The 24482-nt window shown below is 36.6% G+C and overlaps 1 protein-coding gene across 1 annotated transcript in view; it reads left to right on the top strand.

The window, feature by feature from the left end:
* The first annotated feature begins 277 nt into the window (after positions 1-277).
* ap1s3b (adaptor related protein complex 1 subunit sigma 3b) overlaps positions 278-24482 on the top strand; it is a 30919-nt gene continuing 6714 nt past the window's right edge. The window contains exons 1-3 of the mRNA XM_007232909.4: positions 278-434; positions 14522-14700; positions 23016-23124. Coding sequence (XP_007232971.3) covers positions 432-434; positions 14522-14700; positions 23016-23124 — 291 coding nt within the window. The 5' untranslated portion in view covers positions 278-431. The remainder of the gene's footprint in view (positions 435-14521; positions 14701-23015; positions 23125-24482) is intronic.

Here is a 24482-nt window from a genome sequence, read left to right as displayed (position 1 = left end):
CGAGCAGGTGCAGCCGGGCGGCCAATCCAGCTGCGAGGATCCGGTGACGAGCGGACCACCTCTTCCGGGGCGGTTTAATTTCACAACCCACCTGTTTTGGAATATGCCCCGCCCCCGTGCGCTGCGATTGGCTGGTAGTTTGTACGGCTCTGATACACAAAGCAGAGCCGCAGCGTAGTCTGTTTGGTCTGGAACGCTCAGCCAATGAAAGCGGAAGCGGGCGCACAGCACCAGCCATTCCCGGCGCAGAGGGGCGGGGTTTGTCGGAATACGGGCGGGAAGTAAAGCGGTGGAGGAGTCCGGCGGCGGTTCCTGCATTGTGGAGAAGAGAGCGATGAGTCCAGCGGAGCGCGGGGCAGCCGGGCCAGCGGAGAAACTCCAGCACTAACTTTTAACCTCAGCTCCTCACCTCCTCACAGCCCGCTGTAAACATGGTGAGCTCCTCTCCTCTCTCCCCCTCTGTTTCTCTCTGTTTCAGCTCCTCTTCTCTAACAGTTTCTCCAGCTGTAGTTTCAGAGCTGCTGTGTGAGCATGGCTGCACCTGTTCACTCCAGGTGACTCTGTTTACCCTTCACTTCTGTCCGGATTTACACCAGAAAATCAATAACCTCCACCGGATTAATGCTGAAAAGTGTGATTCAGTGTGATTGAGCTACAGAGGAGGTGTATGAATCTCTGTGAGGAGGAGCTGCAGGTGGTTAAAGCTGATTGTAGGTGAGCAGGAATAGAACTCGGAAGGTGTCTCTTCCTGATCCTGTCCGGACAGACTGGTTCCAGAGTTTATCATATAAAATCTCCCCGCTGGGGGCAGATCTGTGTATGGTGAGCTGTACTGATGCACGATTATATCAGAATTATACCGGTATCGGACGATAATTACTCTTTTAGAATATATATATATATATATATATATATATATATATATATATATATATATATATTTTTTTTTTTTTTTTCTTTATTATAATTGCTATTTATTAAGAAAATATATATATATATATATATACTCTTTTAGAATATATATATATATATATTCTAAAAGAGTAATTATCATCCGATACCGGTATAATTCTGATATAAGAGAAAATTTACTGAATGTTCAGGGGAAAAATGTTTTTTTAATTGCTGTTTTAAAATCCTTGGCATTCTCAGATTAGGTCGAAATATCCTTTTTTTTTGCGTAGGTGGAATTATGATAATAATAATAATAATAATAATAGTAATAATAAGATAAATAGCAATTATAATAAAGAAAATAAGGGGGACATTTAGGGTAAATATGATCCTTGGCGTTGGCTGATTTGGCCAATGTTTTCTTTTTTTGGGTATGGAATAATAATAATAAATAACAAGTAGTAATAATAATAATAAATTACAATAATAACAAATAAAACTATTTGGCCAATCATTTTTTCTGTGGGAGTAATGATAATAATGATAATAATGATAATAATAATAATAATAATAATAATAATAATAATAATAATAGTAATAATAATATAAATAGCAATGATATCAGAGAAAGCAGGAAATGTTGGTTTCTAGTAATTAAAAAGTTGTTGTAGGTGGTCTGTGCAGGTGTGTGTATGTAATGAATTGCATACATTTGTGTGGTATCAGCCAATAAATAATTTTTAGAATCCTCTGCTTTTGCCGATTTTGCCGATATTTCTTTTTTTTTTGGTGAGGGAGTAATAGTAATAATAGAAATGACAAGGATATTAGAGAAATATGGTGGAAATTTTAGTTAAAATGCTTAACCTAATAATAACTGTAAGAGATAAATGATTAAGAAGTTGTTTTAGATGGTCTGTGCAGGTGTGTGTGTGTAATGATTTGCATAGTTTGTGTGTGCACGCGTGTGTATGTGTGCATAATGCACCCCCATAAACGTACACAGACAAACAGATCAACACAAGGACAGACATGTATACAAACTAACAAACAGGCAAACATGTATACATACATCACTGTGAGGATTTCAATAATTCTATACAAGTATGTACACAGCTTTTGTCTTGCCTTTCAAGAAAAGGATATCACAGACCAGCATGGGTTGTTTAAGCTGGTAAACCAGCTTGGTTAGCTTACACTAGCCATGCTGGTTTTATAATTTCCTTAAAAAAAAAAAGGTAGGACAAACATACCTTCAGGCTATTTAATTTATGCAGTTTTGAAAAAAGTAATTTTTTAACCAATGGTATGCCATCAACATTATAATATTGTAATATCACACCTTTTATATAAATTAATTATTGGTATACTATGCTAGCACTGTACAACATGCTAGCATAGACAGCCAGCCAGTTTGTGGAGAGAAAGTAACTGAATCTAAGACTGGTAAGTGAGGCTGAATGATTATGTTTGTTTAATTTGTGTAGGTAAAGCTTAAAATGAACATAAACCTGCCGTTTCTTGGCTCTCAAAAACATTATCAGACAAATATAACCTGCGTAAATACAAAAAGCAGAATTTATGGTTTCATCAATTGCAGAACATTATCCAGATCCTAAAACAATAAAGCAGCCATAGATAATCACACTACCGCCACCATGTTTTAATTTTAGTATGATGTTTTTTTTCTGAAACCATGTGTTAGTTTTATGCTAGACCTTCCCAAAATGGCAATTTTTGTCTAGTAAGTCCAGAGATTTTTTTTTTAATTCTGGGAATCAAAAGGGACGAGACAGGCCAATGTGAGACGGATGTTTTTGGTCAGCAGTGTTTTTTATCTTTCATGGAGACCATTTTCACCCGGTCTCTTTCTTAGAGAAAGAGATGTGATTCCATCATTAACACTGACCTTAACTGAGACTGTAAGTGGGACCTGCAGTTCTTTAAATGTTGTTCTGGGTTCTTTTGTGATCTCCTGGATGTGTTTTCCATGCCTATTTGGAGTCATTTTGGCCGGCTGGTCACTCCTGCGAAGGTTCACCAGTGTTCCATGTTTTTCTCTATTAGTGAATAATAGCGCTTACTGTGGTTCTCTGGAGTCTGAAAGCTTTAGAAATGAATTGGTGACCTTTTCCAGACTGATAGACGATCAGTTACTTTGTTTTCTCATCTGTTCTTGAATTTCTTCAGATTAATGTTTTCAGTTCTTTTTAAGTGATTTAAAAAATTGTGGTTTATCACAGTTAATTTACTGGGGGCAATTATTTTTCCACATAGGGCCAGGTTTATTTGGATGCATTTTTTTACTTAAAAAATAAAATCCTCATGTAAAACTGCTTTTTGTGTTTACTTAGGTTATTTAGGAGTGAATAAAAAAATCTGTCCATTACATCTGCCAAAGCTTATTAAAAATAATAAAATGAAAGATTAAAAAGTATGAGATATTATAGACCAATTGATTCTTTACAACAGGTCCACTTTTGAACCCAGTGTTATCCTGAGGGGTCTATCCGTAATAAAGATGGTGTTTGGATATCTGAGATAAAAAGTGTAATAAGATGCAAACATTCCCGCTGTTTTTGCTCTGATAAATCACTGTGTATGCATCGCTGAGTTTCTCTAAAGACCTAACAAAGCACTTACAGTCAGCAGCACGCTGCACGTGTAAGCAGTACCACCCCCCCAAACACACACACACACACACCCCCATGTACTGAAGTAGCAAGCAGCTGTGTGTGTGTGCTCGAACAATAGAAGGAAAATGAAGCAAGCACATCGCCGCTCTCCTCAGACTGAATCCAGGATGAGACCGGCAGCAGAACAAAGCCGGGAAACTTGCATCCTTTCAATCACAATCAGAAATTTAACAGAGCTGTGTTCTGGATCAGTGGGGGTGGAGTGGGTTATATAGTGATACAAATAGTGATTCTGGAATAATTTACATCTTTTAGAGGCTTACATTTTTTTAAACATAAGACTTTTTCCTATTTTAAACTGATTATTGACTTTGTTTTGAGAAAAAAAAAACATTGTTTGCACAAAAGTGCTCACTTTAAAGAGCCACTGAAGCCTAAACCATATTTTATCCTTTAATAGCTGAAATGTGCTACTTTGAAGTAATGAATCATACCAGTCCTGCTTAAAAAAAAAAAAAAAAAAACACTTCATAACCTAAAAAAAAAACGTTTTCATTGTAGTAATTTACGCCTCTGTAGCACCCTGGCAGGTTCAGCTGTGCTAGCGTGGATGATCATGTGTCCATGTACTTTGGTACGCAGACACATCACAATATACAAATCAGTTATTCAATAATACCACCCCCCCTGCGAGGATTATAGCCACTTTGTTTTATGTTATTCATTTTTGCACAAATAAAGGACCATTTGGAAATGAAAATAAAGCTTGATAGAATGTAGTGGATGGCTTGAAAAGTGGTTTGTTAGTTTTAATGCATGGTGAAGGGGGTGGTTTCAGCATTTTTTTGAACCCAAAAAGGGAGTGGCATGGCGAAAAAAATGGCTTTATGGAAAAAAAAAGAATAATTTTAAGTGCGTCTTACAGTGGAAAAAATACGTTATTTGTTACAGTTTGTTGCTATGCACACTGTGAATTTAAGAAATAAGGCTGTTATCTAAAAAAAAACCCTAATTGGTCATTCATTGTTAAGTGTAATGTCTTTTCTTTTTTGTATTTATAATTGTTTTTTAACCAAGCAAAAATATGTTGATAAACTGATTTAATCAATTACTAAAATGTTCGATAGCTTCAGCTCTACTCTTATTATTGTGGTTAAAAACAAAGATTCAGAACTGGATTGAGAATAAAATAGGGGATACCCCATGTATTAAAATCATTGAATGTCTAATATCTGGTCTATTTTCATACACAAGGCGCACTGGATTATAAACTACATTCTGCAACACTAGTAAGGAACAGGGGTGCCACCCCTGTTGTTTTCAGTCTAATTCAAGAGTGAGACCTGCAAAGCTTAGCTAAATAACAAAACTGTAATTCTTAAGAAAAGTATATTGTTTTAAAGTGAGACAAGTGCTGGATGTTAATCTACACAGATTTCTCTCCTGAAAACTGTTTATTGGGGTGAGTAAAGTGCTTGCATTTTTTTACAGTAAGCGTAGATTTCCAGATTTTCACTAAGGCTAGCCGCGGTTAGCTGCTAATGCCGCCCAGCAGTGCTACACTGAGGAATCCTGAGTGTTCTGGTAAGCCAGGACGATATTAGCTAGCGGTCCCTCCCACGTAGCTTATTTTAACACGATAAAAGTGCAGGCTACAGTCTGATGATACTCACCTCTGAACGGTGAAAGGGCTAGCGCTTAGCACGTTTAGCAGCTAATGCTAATACTGCTCCAGTCTCAAGTCTCTGTGCCGGAGAATTAAACTGGAATTCTGTACTTCAGCAGAGTGGCTTTACTGCATCTTACAACCTGACAGGTAGAATTCATACGTAATGTGCACCGGATTATTACAAATACTGAGGATTTTGGGGAAAATTAAAGGATTTTAGGTGCTTCTTATAGTGGACAAAATACAGTATTTGTTACAGTTTGCTGCTATGCACAATGTGAATTTAAGAAATATGGCTGTTATCTGAAAAATAAAACAAATTGATCATTTATTATTAAATTAAATGTCTTATTTTTTCTTTTGTATTTATAATAGCTTTTTACCCAAGCAAAAATGTGTTGATAATCTGATTACTCAATTAATCAAAGACATTTTCAATAGAATACTTGATTACAAAAAAAAAACTTCAACAGCACCAGCTTTAATCCAACTCTACTCTTAACAACTGGATTGAGATTATTATAGGGGATACCCTCTCCATTAAAATATGCCTAAATGGGCCCTGATCACCAGTCACTGAATCAGATTGGGACATCACTATGTAAAAGAGGGTCTCACAACAAGGCACGTTTTAAAAGTACTCTTCTGCATGCTTGTTACAATAAGAAACTCACCAGAAAGGTATTTGAATCCTCAGATCTGCAGTTGTCTTTGAGTGACTCCACACTTGCAGAAAAGTTTAAAATCAGATTATTACCAGCATGTAATACAACACTGTAGTCTTTGCTTTGGGTTCAGCATGAACTCTGAGCAGAACCCTTCCATTCTTCTGTGCTTCCTCGTCTGCTCTCTCTTTTGCATGGATGTTTGCCATTCAGTCTTATCATAACTCCTCCCAGTCTTATCTCTGCTCTCTGCAGTTCCAGTAGATGGAGGGGGTTTGCTTATATTAACATATCTGAGCTCTGAGTGCTCTACTATCTCCCAGATACTAGCTACAGAGTGGTGGAAAGTCCAGGTCCTGACTGTAAAAACATCCTCACCAGGATTTCTGTCCAGCTGTCTGCACACCTCTGCTGCTGGTTTGGGCTGAATTGAGGAGGGAGGCAGTTGGAACAGAATCCTGGGGAGGTTGGGCTCATTGTTAAGTTGTTTGAAGCCTGAAGGCTAGGAGAGGTGAATTTAAAATGGCTTACTTTTCACAAAATGTCCTAGGCCATATTGTGTTACAGGCCGGTGACACAAGTCAGTAACCTTACCTAGGGCTCAGCAATATATCGCAATTAAAGCACAGTTAGTTCCGACCCTGCAATATGATTGGCTGAGAGTCTTATGAGTGTCATTATCAGCCGGTAATGCACTGAAACCAAATCATTCCATGTATTACTTCGCCATATTCAGGTAACCTTGCAACGATTCAGCGCTTACAAGCCAAACAGCGCAGCTGCAAACAGAGCAGCAATTAAACTATTTTAACTCAAGAAGTTTTTATAACCAAACAGATCATATTTTCTCGTCCTCTTTAACACAAAATCTTTCCATAAACAGTGATAATAGAACTGTGGTATAATCGGTATAGTACACTATACACGAGGTACGAGTAGCACTCACTCTCGTGTATTATTGCCTAAATGTAAAGATATTCCAAAAGAGCCCCCCCCCCCTTTCACTCCTGTTCACTCCTGTTCCTGTTAATTAGGAGTTAATTCGTTAATTAATAAGAACTTTAAACTTTTGCATTCTACTACAACTGCACCAATACATAATGCAAAAAGTTGGTATCAGTATTGGTCTCAGCAAATTCAAAAATACTCAAACTTGGTTGGAAAAAATGGTATTGATGCATCCCTATTAGGGCTGGGTATCGTTTGAAGATTTTTGATATCGTTACCGATATGATACTTTGAATTCAGTACAGATACCCTATCAATACTTCTTTTGATACCTTTTTCTAAATTGTTACCAAAAATACAAAAAAGAAAATTATTCTCACACGACATATTTATTTAACGGTCAACATGAGCAATCTTATTCTCATACTGTCGCCATGAGAGGCTCCATCTTTCTGGATCTTGTTGGAACAAAAACAGTGAGCATTTTTGTGGTGCTTTATTAAGAACAAAAATCATTGCTTGTGCTTACTAACTTACAAATAAACTACAAATATATATGTTTTTATAGGCAGTGAATTTCCACCAAGACACCCAAATGTGTAGAGAGCCCATTAATGTGAATCAGCCAGTTTTTTTTCCGTTAAGTATACGTTGAAAAAGAATAACTCTATTTGCAATGCCTAAATATTCTTAATTATTAATTGTTTGTCCCTCTTCAAAATGGTGTAAATGCATTATTATCATTATGTTAAAGGCATTATATGAAACTAAAATGACTGTTGTTCATTAGGGCAGCAAAGATTAGTCTACAAGTACGTCATCAGTAAAAATGTAATTGTCAAAGTGTCATTATAGTATAATAGAGTGGCCTATACCCTGTAAGAGGGGTTGTTGCCTCACACATACCGCTCATTCTCCAAAAATATAAACACACCAGATAAGGGACAAGACAACACTCAAACCTGCTGTACATCAGATTGTTATACATTTAAAGATAATCTCAGTGTTAAAGTCCCAAATATAGAGACTTCTGCTGTCTTTGGGGTGATAGAAAGTAATCAGACAGTCTAGGGCCCTTTAGCTGTCAAGGTGCAGTATAACTTGCATTTGATCGGGAGCATCATCAATAGGAAACACAAATAAGAGGCATGAAAAAAATAATTGCGACTAATTGACTAATCAAAAAAAATTATCTTCTGATTAGTCGTCTACTAAAATGGTCATTAGTTGCAGCCATATTATTCATAAAAAAATGTTTCTTGGTTTGTATGTTGTCCAATAAGAAACGGGTATTGTCACAGGCCGAGAATGGATTCTGCAGTGTATGTTTTGTGTAATCTGTGTTGCTGAACACACAGCTACCAGTACCTGAATAATCGTATGAATGTCATTTCAAGGCCGAGCCAAGGACAACAGAATAAAAGTAAGATCTGTGTTTAATTTGTCCATGGTTACCAGACACTTTTGGCCAAAGTAAATGTCTCCAGCATAAAACACAGACCCAGAATCCTGAGTTAGACCCTGATCTGTTGCAGGTTACTTTATGCTTTGTTTTTCTAGAATAACTGGATAATGCTTTACCTTAGGATAATGATAATTACTAGGGGTGTGGCGAGATCTCGCTAGATTAAAACGTGACGATATTTCTCATCAAGCTTAAACCTTTGTTTCGCGGGAAGAAAAACAGTTTAGTGTGGACTTTTTAAGAGGGATCTGGCAACACAGTAGCGATACAGCGAGTATGGTCGCTGAGCAGTGAGAGCAGCTCTTAGCAAAAGAGGAAAATTCGGGCATTTGCATAGAACAGAGGTCACTAATGGACGGACCGCAGACCGAAGGATTTAATTGTATATGTGCTTTGCAGCGCAGTAAATCACAGACCAATCGCGTGTGGAGTAAGATCACCAAACGCTCTCTTCAGTCAATCAGAACTGTGCAGACGCGGTAAGGAAAAGATAAATAAACACACCGCTACTCGCATGGGATCGAACCCGTGTTCCCGCTGCTCCGGCTGTTGAATTGGGACGCGGCCACAATTTAACAATTGGTCCGGACCTTCTCTAACTGGACCATACTGAATTCTAATTAAATACCCCTGGCATAGAAAATGCTTCTGCAACTTTAAAGTTGTATATCTGGTTGCATTTTGCCTAAAGTTCTGGGATGAATAAAGTATCTGTCTGTTTGTCTGTCTATCTGCCTGGCTGTCTGTCTGTCTAACTATGGTTATGCATAGTTAAATTACAAGAGATTTAGGAGAAAAAACACAAACCATAGGCCTAATATGACTGGTTGTGGTTTGCACTTATTGTTTGTACTATATAAGATCTAGAAAAGTTTTATTTTTATTTTTATTTTTTTTTTCATTTTTGACTATTTCTGACAATTTCTTTAACATATCATTTTTAAATCTCGTCTCTTCTCATTCTCATGAACCCAGTATCGTGTCTCGTCTCGTGATATTAGTGTTTCGTCACACCCCTAATAATTACTAATCATCTACATTGAGGAAAGTGGTTAATCATCAGCCCCTATTGTGGAAATGACTTCAAGCTAAGTTCTTCCTTTGTTCTTCAGCTTCCTCTTTGATCTCTGAGGTGTGATGGGGTGGTAGTGCATAGTCTTGTCAGTGGTGGGCTGTGGCCCTTATTGACCCATTGGATAAGAGAATAATGGAGGCTTATTATAGTCCGCCTGTATGAGTCACCAAACAAACGTCACTGTGAGTCGTGTGTGTGTTGGAGAGAGAGAGTGCTTGTGTGACCTCACCGCTCTCTCAGAAGTTCATACTCAGACCCTCAGAAGTTCTTTGGAGAGCTGTTAGCTTTATGGAGAAGATGAGGATGATGAGGAATCGTCAGAGAGCTGCAGTAGCAGCAGCAGCAGTTCATTCTGAGATTAGTTTATTCTGAGCTGCAGGTTTGAGTCACAGCGCTGATGAAGATCCCTGCGTTGGAGGTGGCTGAGGCCCTGTACATGACGACAGTCAGACAGGAAGCTTTCCTAGAGTCTCATATTGATTTGTTAGAAGTCACTGCAGTTCTAACAACGCCAGTCTGTAGAACAACATCAAAGCTTCTACTAAGGGTGGGCGATATGGCCCTAAAATGATATCACGATATTTCATGGTATTTTTGCAATAACGATACTCTTGTCGATATGACAAAACACTGATTTTTTTAAATTTTTAAATTTTTTTCAAGAATACACTACTGCACAATACTAATAATGCACTCCATATATCTCCATATATCCAGTGCTGCAGTAAAATTAATGATACTGGACTGATATAAATTGTAGATAATCTAGTAGATATTTAATGGGAAATGAGAACAGTGTGAATTTTTCTTTTGCTAAAAACAGCAAAAAAATAATAAGGGGTGGGTGATATGGCACCATATTTCAGGGTTTAATATCGTTCACGATATTCAAACATGTTGGCGATATTATCGCGTACGATATGATGTGACACACCCCTAGCTTCTACTAAAACCTACTAGATTGTTGAAGTCACAAGTGTAAGCCTACAGACGTTTACAGGGTTTTCCAACTATTGAAACATAAAATTCTGAGTTCATAATGCATCACTGAAGATTAATGAGGCCATTCCAGAAGAAGCCATACAATCTCAAGCCATGACACTACCTCCACTGTGTTTCACAGATGAGCTGGTATGTTTGAGATCATGAGCAGATCCTTCCTTTCTTTAAACTTTAGTCTTTTCATCACACTGGTAAAGGTTAATCTTTGTTTTATCAGTCTATAGTCAGTCCGCAGGCTTTTCTAAATAATTCATGATCATTTCTAACCTGCTCTTCCATTTTTGATAATAGTGGTTTTTATCTTTTGGTGAAGCCTTTGTACTTTTGTCTTTTGTGAACAGTAGATTGTGATTCCTTTCCTCCTGCTCTCTGGAGAGGTTGTTGCTGATGTTACTAACAGTTGTGTTTCATAAAAACACTGTCACACAGTTAGTCTGCACATGTCTGTTTTAGTTTACATTAGCTTAACTTGTTCAGAAAAAGCCTGAAATATGGACAGAAACTTGTTTCTGTTTTCTCTGTGATTTGCAGATTAATAACATTTACAACTTAATTTAGTTTTACTCTCGCATACTCTCAAACCCTTCTGTTACTCAGCCACACTCTTGTTAGTTACTGTATGTTATTTTGTAGGAGGTACAACCACTTTTTACTGGGCTGACGTTATTTTCAGTGATTTTGAGTGGTATTGTGTTTGTGGATGGGGATATTTTAGAAAACGCTGCTGATGTGGACAAAGATATTTTTAAGAACGCAGACAAAAACCTTTGTTTTTATAAATATCCAGATCCTGTGACGGGGCCTCAGATTTTCCACATATTGTTCATGTTGAATATTATGACAATAACCATAATTTTACATTTTATTACTTTAATTTATAATATAACTGATTTTCAGAGCCCCATGTTTCGAATTAAAAACTAGAGATGCCCCGATATGGGAATTCTGGACCGCTGCCAACATGCAATATTACACATGTATATGTCTGCTAATGCTGATATACAGTACATATTTATAACTTACAGAGAAACCTGGCACCCCTTGTATAACTTTCAAAATAAATGTAAAATTGATATACCTTACATGTTAGCTTTCAACCAAGTGTATAAAAACAATATAATTGAAGATTTCTCCTAAAAAATTGTTTTCACAATTTAAAACCATCTCTTTTGTTAAATTAATTGGTTAAATAAAACAATAGATTTATTTAAACTAATATAAATAGATAAAAATGAGATGAAAACAATTCATTTTAAAGTAGCACGGCCAGTGTCTGTACTTTGTAGTAGAACTGCAACCATTGTTTAGTCTTTTTCAAGTATACAGTAAATACGTCAGCTAGGCCTGTCACAATAATTACATTATCGACTTATCTCTCAATAAATGGACATGATCTCAGTCATTTTAATAATCATGATATCGCCCATTGTGTTTGCACTTGCAAAATACACTTACATATATTGTGACTGTAGGCAGTAGGCTCGGTAGTGCAATAGCATAGAGAGAAACAGACACAGAAAGTGAATGAACTCGTAAACGTACCTTTGTAAGGAAAAATGGCCTCCATCAACACCCAAAACTAACTTAAGAAAACATAATTACAGCCAAGTGCAGCTCTAGTCGCTTAACTTTAGTGTTTCTTAGGTTTGTGTTGCCTCAGCCTTCCTCTCACTGTCAGCATATCTCTCGAGTTAATGCTGAGGCAGTGTCTTTATGTTGGTCCAATGTGGGCCAGCTGGGCAGACCGGTGATCCACATCATGGTGTCGGGCAGACCTATGGTCTGATTATATATGATTTTAATCTATTTTGGTTCAAATGGGAACTTTTCAAGTTCCAAAATAGGCCCATGAACAAGAATGTAAAGTCTATTGTCTTTAATTGTATTAGTGCCATTTAATGGTCGTAAAATGCCAACAATATCGTTTATCGCAATAATTTCTGGGACAAAATATCGTTTGCAAAAAAATTGTAATCATGACAGGCCTAATGTCAGCAAGTATTGGTTTGAATTATCTAGATATTACTAGATAGTAGATTACTACTACTATTTCTACTACTGAGTTTGAACTTGATTGCTTTTATGGTTCCTGATAAACAGTTTTCTAGCATTAGTTTCGTCCCCTGTGGGCGTATGTCTACGAAAATTAACAGCTTCAGAATCAAGATGTGAATGTGGCCTTCAAGTGCCATTCAAATAAATGTAGGCATTCAAAAGTTATAGCTGTTAGAGTAAATTTAACTCTGTAGGACTTATTTGCGTATAGCGGCCATATTGTTTACAAAATTCAAATTTTTCTTTATAAATATTGAGTAAATATTCATACTCTCCCTTAATGGATAAAGCGGTTGATAATGACTTGACTTGACTTGACTTGACTATTCATACTCTGCTCAATATTCTGATACAAAATATGTTGAGATCAAAAACACTAGGACTTGTTCGCAAAAGTAGTTTTTGTGAATGATGCTAAATAGCAAGAAATCTAAGTGAGCGGAGCCTGGGTAACTACTGATATTTTAGTCTTAGGACCAAAACAAAAGATGTGCGTTTCCCAGGCTGTGGTTCACTTATTTCTAAAGCTTTTAATAAAAACATTTAAACCTTTATTTGCAGCAAAACGTGTTGTCCCTATATAAACGTCTAGGTCTGTTTTAAGGATTCTACAGCAGTGCTAAGTCAATGCTTCTCTGTTCTGTTTACCAGATGTTTCCCAGCATCTTCACCAGCTGAATCAGGCTTTATGGGGATCTGGACTTAAGCATAATCCTGCGTTCTCTGCAACTTGCCAGATGGATGCTGGCCCACCTTGCAATAAATCATAAAAACACTCCCATGACTAATTCTCATATTAAGCAGTTCTGTGTAGGCTGGGAAGCGTTTCTACGCCTGAGAATAGCTCATTGCGATGATGGTGGGGATGAAATCACTGATGATAACTTGCTGTGATTAGACAGTCTCAGAATGTGTTTGTTTTTGTAGTTATCGTGAAGGTGACTACCAGTTTTGCACTTGTGGTAGCGTGTTATTAGCATTATTAGCATGTTTGTGTGTTTGTGAACAGCATAAAACTCAGTACTGTGAAAAGGTTGTGGTGCAGTGTGAGGAAGTGTGAGGAGAAACAGACCTGTACAGCCCAGTTGAGGAGCCTGCTAAAGCCTTGGGTACATTTATATGACTATTAAAATCATAGCAGATTACAAACACATTCGGTATCTCGCACTTCCCCACTGAGTTTTCTTAATTTTCAAAGAAATATCTAACAGAAACTAAAGACTAGAGATTATACACAACACAACTTCAACCTGGTGCTGTATAAATCCAAACACTAAGTAAACATTAAAGCACAATATGTTGCTGTTCTTTTGATTAGTGCAACCATTTGCACTGACCCAAAACACAAGAAACAAGAAAAACTGCTTTGGATTATAAAATGGTGTCAGCAAGCTCTGTACAGACTGGAGCGGGTTCTAAAAGTATACAGCACATTGACCCATGAAAGATACAGCTCTGGAAATAATTAAGAGACCACTTCAGTTTCTGAATCAGTTTCTCTGATTTTGCTATTTTTAGGTATATGTTTGAGTAAAATGAACATTGTTGTTTTATTCTATAAACTACAGACAACATTTCTCCCAAATTCCAAATAAAAATATTGTGATTTAGAGCATTTGTTTGCAGAAAATGAGAAATGGCTGAAATAACAAAATAGATGCAGAGCTTTCAGACCTCAAATAATCCAAATAAAACAAGTTCATATTCATAAATCTTTTAAGAGTTCATAAATCAATATTTGGTGGAATAACCCTGGTTTTTAATCACAGTTTTTATGCATCTTGGCATGTTCTCCTCCACCAGTCTTACACACTGCTTTTGGATAACTTTATGCCTTTACACCTCGTGCAAAAAATCAAGCAGTTCAGCTTGGTTTGATGGCTTGTGATCATCCATTTTCCTCTTGATTATATTCCAGAGATTTTCAATTTGGTAAAATCAAAGAAACTCATCATTTTTTTTTCAGGGCTGTACATAACAATGTGTAACTTTCTTGCTTGGCTAAATGTTTTAGTTACAGTTTGTGATTCTGGTATTATATTTTTCTGTATATTTTCTGATGTATATGTCTGTGTGTGTGTGTGTGTGTGTGTATGTGTGTGTGTCATGTAGATGCGCTTTCTGCTGCTCTTCAGTCGTCAGGGGAAGCTTCGGTTGCAGAAGTGGTTCTTGCCAACGACTGAAAGAGAGAAGAAGAAGATCATCCGGGACATGACCACCATGGTGCTGGCACGAAAACCACGCACATGTAATTTCCTGCACTGGAGGGACCTGAAGATCGTCTATAAGAGGTGAGGAGAGGAGAATCCATCGGTAAAAAATACAGAAAATACATTTTTAGTTGACTAAAAAAGCACAAACAGCTCAGAAGAACCACATAATTTTTCACCTTTTACTTTTAAATCTGAATTAATGACCCATGCTTTATATATATTAAATTTTACCAACTGGTTTTGCAGAGCCCAGATCATCCATTTCTTGTAACATGTTGTATGGTCCCAATAAAATCCAGATTTACTTTTTTTCCAAATTTCTTTTTATTTTTAATATTAGCCTTTTCTAAATACTCCCCCCCCCCCCCCATATAGATTTTTAGGGTTTTCTTCTTCAGTGTTTTAGTGTTTTTTTTATATACATCATTAATTGCAATCATAGCTCTGAGCTCTGAGTTTCCTTGACATTCCTTGAATCCTTGATCATGTTGCTTTTCTTCGTCCGAGAGAGCACAATTGGCTATAGTGCTGTGCGATATGACGATAAATATTGTGGGGATGATAGAAAAGTGTTTATTGTGCTACTTACCTTCTAGGTGGTCACAGACCATTTTCTTCAGCCGAACCCGACAGCGCGCCAGGAAAGCGTTGAGGAAGTCTCGCCATTCCAAATTCGGGCATCGGGTCAGTCATAGGCTCGGGTTCAGGCTCGGGTTAGGGCAGACAATCTAAACTCTAGTATGCAGAACCATATTATTATTGTTATTAATTGTCCATTCTTTTAAATAGCACAATACTTTTTATTTCTCTGTCTCAGCTCCAGGAAATAGTCTGTGATGTAGTCATCTGTTTTTTAATACTATTTTTATTTTATATAAAGCTATGGCATGATAATCACCATATAGCTAAGTAACCAAGGATTATTGTTAACTAAATCGAATGAAATAACGAAAACTGAAAGTGAAAGTTCTCCTTAACTGAAACTAATAAAAACAGTAATTAAACGAAAAAAATAAAGCAAACTGAAATTACAGATTGAATACCCTCATTTTCATGTTTGTTAATTTATTTATAAATAAATACAAGTAAGTAAGCAATGATATTATTTTGTCATATTTTTCGAAGAATAACTGAAAACATACTCAAATGTGGTATATCATGATATATATTGTGATATTAAAAAATTCTATATCGTGATATATGATTTTCCCCATATTGCTCAGCACCAATTGGCTATGCTAGTGTTTACCTTCCTAGTATAGGGGGGATTTTTTGATAGAGGGGGGACTTCATGTCATGGCCGAAAGTGTTGGCATCCAGAAAATTAAGTATTTCTGCCCGAAAATTATTGCAATCACACATGTTGTTATACACATGTTTATTGCAGGGTTTATGTGGTATTTGTGCGGTCATGAAGAACCTGGAATTATTTTGGAAAAATAAAAACACCCAGGAAGTTTTGAAACAGTCATAAAAAATTGGTCTACAAAAGTGTGTTTTTGTTTATCGGCAACAAAAATCTATTTTAAGCTAACAAATACATCAGCACAAAGTTAATTCAGTAATTTAGCCCTACATAATGAAGCTCATGACACACATTTTATTATTAAAGATTGTGTGTCAACATTTTTACTAGATTCATTTTAATAAATTTTTTAGGTTTTTTTTTTGTCCATGTCTGCACTGATGTTTAAAAAAATGTATGGTCATGAAAATTTGCCTTGAAGGCATGGATAGGTCATGAAAAAATCATGGAAATTTATTGGTTTAAAAGTGTATTAACCCTGGTGTTGGAACAATACAAAAAAACACTGAAGACTTTCACACAAAACTCAACAAACAAAATTATTGGCACCTTTTTAAAATTGTGGGTGGTTAACTTTTTTTTTCAAGCACCGGATTATAAGGCGCACTGCCGATTTTGGGGAAAATGTAAGTATTTTAAGTGCGCCCAGTCTGAAAAAATTAGGTTAAAACACTGCAAGGCAATGTGTATATCCGTATATTACAGCATTAAATGTGGCATTTGATCTGTATCATGTAGCACTAATGATTAGTAATGACTCAGTACTTTGTGATTGTACTCACATGCTTATTCCATAATGGTAGTTTCTTTTAGAGTGCTATTTAGATAAGCATCTCAGACTAATCTACGGGGAGCTGTTTCTGTAGTGGCTAATGTAGCAAAATGACAAAACCTGTATGTGAAATCAATACTGCTCAGAACTGGGGATTAGTGTACTGTGGTTTGGTCCTGATTGGCCTGTTCAGTTTGTTGTTCAGGTTTGGGCAGTGGTTTCTGCTCTACCCCAAAAACTGACATCATAGACTGGAAAAAAGACAATAGATGCATCAGTCAGATTTTTATTGTCTTGCTGACAATAGCTCCTTAGTGATGCACACTGCTTGCTTTCCACACTATTGTCCTCACCACAGACCAACACTATGACTCCCATTAGGCTCTTGTTCGTGTCACTTGGATCACGTTTAGATTTAGAGTGACTGACTTTTGCTGTGATTGTAATAAAATCAGTAGTTTAGATAGAGATGCAAAAACTAATTAATTATATTGATTAAAAATAATTATTAAAATAGTTACCAACTAATTTAATAATCGATTAGTCGATTAGTTGGGTCTACAGTGGGTCGTGCACGCTGTTGCACCCCCTCTCATTCCACTTTCCCAAACCCTGCAAGTCAGCATTACCCCCGCATTTTCCCTTCAACCTTAAATTCCACCTTAAGTGTTGCTGGTCCACTAGTAGTTCCAAATCAAGCCATAGTTTTAGTCAACATTACGTTAGTGACATGTTCTATTTTTCCTTATCACTCAGTGATACTAGAGCCTGCTAGAGTAGTTAAACAAGATGCGTCATATGTTTATTAAATTTATTTCTCGTTCACATTAAGCGAGTTTTCCATTCCACCTTAACTGCGCCGGTAGTTAGCTACATTCAGAGTAAAGCCAATTATTTTTTTAAAGAATAAAAAAAAAAAAAACCTTTTCAAGGTATTCCCTGACTCTGGCATTTTAGGAGATAAAAACATTTGTGGAGTACTTAAACACTGTCTGAGACTATAATCTAAAAACACTTTACGCAATACTTATTTTTGGTTGTATATAATAATCAAATTTTCTGAGATTTTTTGGGTTTTCATTGGCTGTAAGCCATAATCATCAACAATAAAAGAAATAAACGTTCAAAGTAGATCACTCTGTGTTTAATACATCTATATAATATGAGTTTCACATTTTTTTCTAAATTAGTGAACTAAAGTAACTTTTCAATTATATTCTTAAATTTCGAAATGCACCTGTAGTCATCATAATAGTCTTTGTGCGTGTAGTGCCGCATCATGCAGCCGTCTGCCAATGGTGTTTGCACTAGCAGGATTATTCATTTAAAGCCATTCACAAACATAATGTTCAGTGTCACATGCTGGAAGAACCACTGCCATTGGGATATACCATTGACATGGACTGGGTCCACCAGTTCTGTGGTCCACAACAGTGTTTTAATATTTCATGTGTCATATTGACGTCCATGTGACTCTCCAAACCCCGGGTTGTCTGCAGAACATTGCTTCGAGAAATGTTTCCCCTATACCAGAATTGTCTTTCCACTATGTATACTGGTTTTATAGCTTCCTCCAGTAAACAGACCACATATTTTAAAAGGAGATCCATTTAAAATAAGGTCCATTTTTTATGCCTTATATGGTACTTTCAACACAGTACCACGATTCCTACCATGACAGTCTTTCTTTAAATTTCAGTGATGTGCCACAGCAGCACACTCATCAGTTCTGACTGAGAGAGGATGCCTCAGTTGCCCTCACACATCAGTGATCCCGGGGCACACACAACCCCCTCAGGATTCTGTATTTTGTGGTCGTTACTCGCCACTGCTAACCGGGAGCATCCTTTAAGTCATGCTTTTTTAGACTTGATCCTTGTCAGATTACCTCAGTTCTTCATGCAGCCTGTTTTCCTGCATCCTGGGGGTTTAAGGCACTGCCTGTGTAAATAATACACTGTAGTTTGACAGCAGTTGCCCTTTGTTACTGCTGGAATAAGGAACAGTAGTTGAGCTATCAGTTTGAATATAGGTCACACACAGTGACATCCTAAAAATATAATATGGCCGGATCTACATTTGTATGGCTTTTGTTGAATGTGTCAAAAAAAAAAAAAACACATTCATTATTTTTTGTTTATTTATTTATTTGTCTTTCTATTGTTTTTCAAAACCTGAGAAGGCAAGACTTTTTTCCCCCTCCCTTAATTATTAATATGTAATTTTTTCTTAAGCTATGTCCCACCGTTCCCACCACAGGGACACATTCTGTATACCTGGATAGAAAAGTTCTGATTCAGTATATCAAAATATATATTGTAATACTTGACGCTTTGTCTATACAGCTTTGGAAAAAATATGAAACCACTTAAAAATGATAAGTTTCTTTGATTTTACCAAATTAAAAACCTCTGGAATATAATCAAGAGGAAGATGGATGATCACAAGCCATCAAACCACCAAACTGAACTGCTTGAATTTTTGCACCAGGAGTAAAGGCATAAAGTTATCCAAAAGCAGTGTGTAAGACTGGTGGAGTAGAACAGTAGCTGAAAGGTTGAAGGAGTTTGCTTTCTATCTGTAAAAAAAAAAAAATATATATATATATATATATATATATATATATATATATATATATATATATATATATATATATATATATTGAAATTAAATGTAAAGGAAACAATAGTTTGTGCATCACTTTAAATGGTGATGTTTGTTTCTAAATAAAAACTGAAGTTTTTTATGAAAGGACTAAAAATCTAACTCGTTATTATTAATATATATTTGGGGAACATTTTTTTTAACAATGTCACCCAGCCCTAGTCGTATGTATTCCTGTTTTATTATTAGAAATATTAAAGCGTTATTATATTACATTGTCCGAATATGCTTATCAATTAATATTCAGGGGTCTTTAAAGTGGTATTGTATACTTTTTAATATTGTTGTTATATAGTTTATATATTAGTAATATAAAATCTAAGGTCTAAAAACAACTAATGACTAATTAAAAATATTTCTTGGACAATGTACAGTGGTATTGAAAAGTTTGAGCACCCCTGATATTTTCTTCATGATTTTCCTTTCTAAATCATCAGTTGTTCAGATCAGCAACTGTAGTTAAATATATCATATAGCAGACAAACACAGTGATATTTGAGAAGTTAAATGAAGTTTATAGGATTTGCAGAAAGAGTGCATTATTTTTTAAACAAAATTAGAAAGGTGCATACATTTGGGCACCCTTTTTTCATTTTATTGATTTCAATACATTTAGCCCTAATTTTTGGAACTCATTGACTCTTGACCTACATACACAGATGAATCCTGAGAATTATGAGAAAGTGTTACGGTGCCAATTGCAAGTTTTTCTCCTCTTTTCTCATCTTCTCTGAAGAGCGGCAACATGGGAGCCTTAAAAACAAAACTCTCAAGTGACCTGAAATCAAAGATTGTTCAACATCATGGTTTAGAGGAAGAATACAAAAAGCTCAAAATCTCAGAGATTTCAGCTGCAGTTTCCACTGTGAGGAACAGAGTGAGGAAATGGAAGAACCACATACACAGTTTTTACTTAAGACTTCCAGAGAGAATGATAAGTGCCAGTTCTATCATGTCAGATTCTTTGGGTTCTCAGGGACTCTTGGCCACTAATGTCTGTGAAATCAGTGGAAATCCAATCACTGGTTTCTTGATTGACAGCTGCACCGCTGAGGAGCACTGATTAGGTCTTATTGATTGAAGGCTTTGTTCACACTGCAGTGCAGATCTGTTTCTTAAGCAGACTGAGGAACAGGTTCCTGGACAAGGATTAGTTCTAGTTGGGATTTTTTTCTATTGAAAGACAAATGTAGATGGTAATGAAGATTAATCCCTTATCAAATAAAAAAAAGTATTTAGCATTCAGGGTTTAAAATGTAATGTATGTGACTATCGTTGAATATGCTCACATGAATTGTGTAATAGTAGTAATAGTAGCACTTATGCACTTAATTAATCTACACTGATGGGTGTGGTGGTCTAGAAGTGAGGTGTGTTTAGATGAATTTCTGGCGTGTTTCTCTCTTAGTGGCAGAAAACAGAGGTACTCCATTGACTGATTAAAACCATGACAACAGTCAATAATCAGAGTCCATTCCTATAGATGCGCCATAAACTTGTAACTTTTAACACTTTTAGCTCAATAATAAACAGAATAAAGAATAAAATAACATTACTATTCTCTTAAATGAGCTGCTGGTGAATCTTCACAGCTTGAATGCATATGTCAGTATCCTCTGCTATGATGCAAAAAGGGGCTGCACTTACGATATGTTACGATACGAACGTGCCAATGTCAGTGCGCAGCTGCCTTATAATAGGGAATGTGAGGAAAGTGGTTGGTTTATTTCACGTTACACCCAATACACACCCATGATTAATTAAGAGAATTAGTATATGCCTTTTATTGTGCGTTTCGAGGCGCGCAAGGCATATTTGTTACACTTTCACAATATCAAAGACACACCGACACTAAATAGATGTGTAATTGACTGGTGCTCTATAGATCGCTAAAATAGGGTCCATAATATTGTCTCATATTGATGATTACAATTGGCCCTCTAGGGCACGGCGTTGCCCTCAGGCAACAAACCGCCATATGGTTGTTACACCATTCCATTCTATTCCATACCATACCTTATTTATTTACTATTTATTTAGTTGTACAAGTGGGTCACAAACAAAAACATGTATTTGTGCATATTATATACCTGTCATTTTAGTGTGGGAGGTTTCATGGCTAAATTGGAGCAGCCTGGTGGTCAATCTTCATTAATTGCACATTGCACCAGTAAGAGCAGAGTGTGAAGGTTCAATTAGCAGGGTAAGAGCACAGTTCTGCTCTAAATATTGCAATGCACACAACATTATGGGTGACATACCAGAGTTCAAAAGAGGACAAATTGTTGGTGCACGTCTTGCTGGCGCATCTGTGACCAAGACAGCAAGTCTTTGTGATGTATCAAGAGCCACGGTATCCAGGGTAATGTCAGCATACCACCAAGAAGGACGAACCACATCCAACAGGATTAACTGTGGACGCTGTAAGAGGAAGCTGTCTGAAAGGGAGATCCATTTAAAATAAGGTCCATTTTTTATGCCTTATATGGTACTTTCAACACAGTACCACGATTCCTACCATGACAGTCTTTCTTTAAATTTCAGTGATGTGCCACAGCAGCACACTCATCAGTTCTGACTGAGAGAGGATGCCTCAGTTGCCCTCACACATCAGTGATCCCGGGGCACACACAACCCCCTCAGGATTCTGTATTTTGTGGTCGTTACTCGCCACTGCTAACCGGGAGCATCCTTTAAGTCGTGCTTTTTTAGACTTGATCCTTGTCAGATTACCTCAGTTCTTCATGCAGCCTGTTTTCCTGCATCCTGGGGGTTTAAGGCACTGCTTGTGTAAATAATACACTGTAGTTTGACAGCAGTTGCCCTTTGTTACTGCTGGAATAAGGAACAGTAGTTGAGCAGTAGTGGCCGCTGTAAGAGGAAGCTGTCTGAAAGGGATGTTCGGGTGCTAACCCGGATTGTATCCAAAAAAACATAAAAACACGGCTGCCCAAATCACGACAGAATTCAATGTGCACCTCAAGTTTCCTGTTTCCACCTGAACTGTCCGTCGAGACAATAAATCATTGTGCTTTAAATCCAGGTGTTTCAGTTTCGTTGTCCAACCCCTGTATATATTATATTATACATATTATATATTTGCTGGTTATATTCTCACTATATTCTTGTTGTAAGCTTACTAAAACAAGTTTTTTTTTATTTGTTGTCTGTGGGCAACATTATGTGGATCACTTTTGTTTGGGCCATCATGATGAAGCAGGGGTGATTCAAGTAATCAGCTTGTTATTGAAAAGAAATGGACCAAATAGTGGTGTGATTTTTTTTTTTCCTTTTGTTTCACCACTGCATTCTAATGCAAATATGGGGAAACTAGAACTGCTGCCATTACCGCTGATGGAGGCATAATTTTCTGTCACTGGTCATGTTAAGAACTATGGCATTTACTGGGTTTGCTGTCGTCCATCTGCTTACATAATTTAACAGCATTGCAACATCTGTTCAATGTTCAGTAACGTGATGGTAGGCTTCATATAACTCTTATAAAACACCGACTATGGATTCCTTACAAGTGAGTGGGATTAAATTGGTTGAAACTGATGATCCCGCTGAATTCTGTTAAACAGGAAAACTTCTTTCATGTTTTTTTTTTTCTTTTTGTGGTCATTAATGGATTTCTCCATGTATGTGCAGGTATGCCAGCCTGTATTTCTGCTGTGGTTTGGAGGACCAGGACAACGAGCTGCTAGCTTTGGAGGTGCTGCACCGATACGTTGAACTACTCGATAAATACTTCGGAAGCGTAAGTAAAGATAAAAAAGTGAAATATGTAAATAAATATACAACACATTTCAAACTAAGCTGTATCTGCCACAACTCTGTTACCACAGACAACCCTGAAAACCCCTTTATAAAATATAAAAAACGCTGGGTGCCTAGTGGTCCAGCTGTCCAAGGCGCTGCCACTATGATCGGGAGAGCACAATTAGTTTTGCTCTCTCTGGGTGAGTACAGTCCTAGGGTGATGTCGATCAGCACAAGGCATCTGTGAGCTGATGTATTGGACAATTGGCCTAGCTAAATTATGGAGAAAAATTAGAGAAAATGATAAATAAATATTTGTAAAAAAAAATGCTGATAAGTAAAATACTTAACAGAGATGGGAACAGAGATGGGAAGTAAGTTATGGAATTCCTGCATAATTTGCTAAATGACGTTCTTGAGAACAATTAAGATATTAAAATAAAGGATGAGGATGATTATATAGCTCTTTAGTTGCTTTGGATGTGAATTCATTTTTGACAGTTAAGAAAAGATACACTAATTGACAAAAAATGTCAGGTATATTAGAATCAAATTAAACTTTATTTCTATGTATATGTATTACAGTGAAAGGACAAGTTTACTGGGGAAAACTGTACAACTAAAAGGAGACTCTAGTACCCTGTTGAGTCCCTCTTGCTTGGAAACATAATGAGATATGGTTGGGCATGTTATTGCATACACTTTTTCACATGATTTGAACTATTGAAATTTTTAGTGATTTCATAGAAGAAAAAAGAAACTTTTTGCAATAGAAATGAGAGTATAAAAAGTAGAATATCATACTTTTTTTGTATTTTTTATAATTACTATTCATAATTTAGCACACCACCACATTACCCAATCCATCAAGCCTGCTTTTGCAGAGGTTCACAATTATTATACTTGCAGATTCTCTGCATTATGCCTTTATTTTCCTCACTCTGTATTCTCCAAGGATCTGAATTGTATTGTTTTATTACAGTCTGCTGCATGAAGCCAGCCAGCTAATGACAATTTGATCAATAGCAGAGAATTCAGTGTTTGTTCATGAGTAAGATCTGTAGAAAACCCCTTTAGCCATGAAACAGCTGCACAAAAACTATAACATCACCCACACTGATTTATATATACTGTGTACAGCAGTAAATCATAGATTATATATGGGCTTTTTAAGGGTGATTTACAAGTACATTGGTGTGCCATTTAAATGACATGTCATAAAACAAGAACAATTAAAGTGTCCCATGACTTTTGCCATGTCCCATATAAGATAAAGAACCTACAGAATTGAATGAGGATGTTATTTTATCTTATAGTCTCAGACAGTTTTCTCACTGGTGGTACTGAGAACCAGGG

The sequence above is a fragment of the Astyanax mexicanus genome, chromosome 4 (genome assembly GCF_023375975.1).
Source record: "Astyanax mexicanus isolate ESR-SI-001 chromosome 4, AstMex3_surface, whole genome shotgun sequence".
Classification (NCBI taxonomy): domain Eukaryota; kingdom Metazoa; phylum Chordata; class Actinopteri; order Characiformes; family Acestrorhamphidae; genus Astyanax; species Astyanax mexicanus.
The sequence above is the reverse complement of the archived record's forward strand: the minus strand, read 5'-3'. Positions and strand labels throughout refer to the sequence as shown.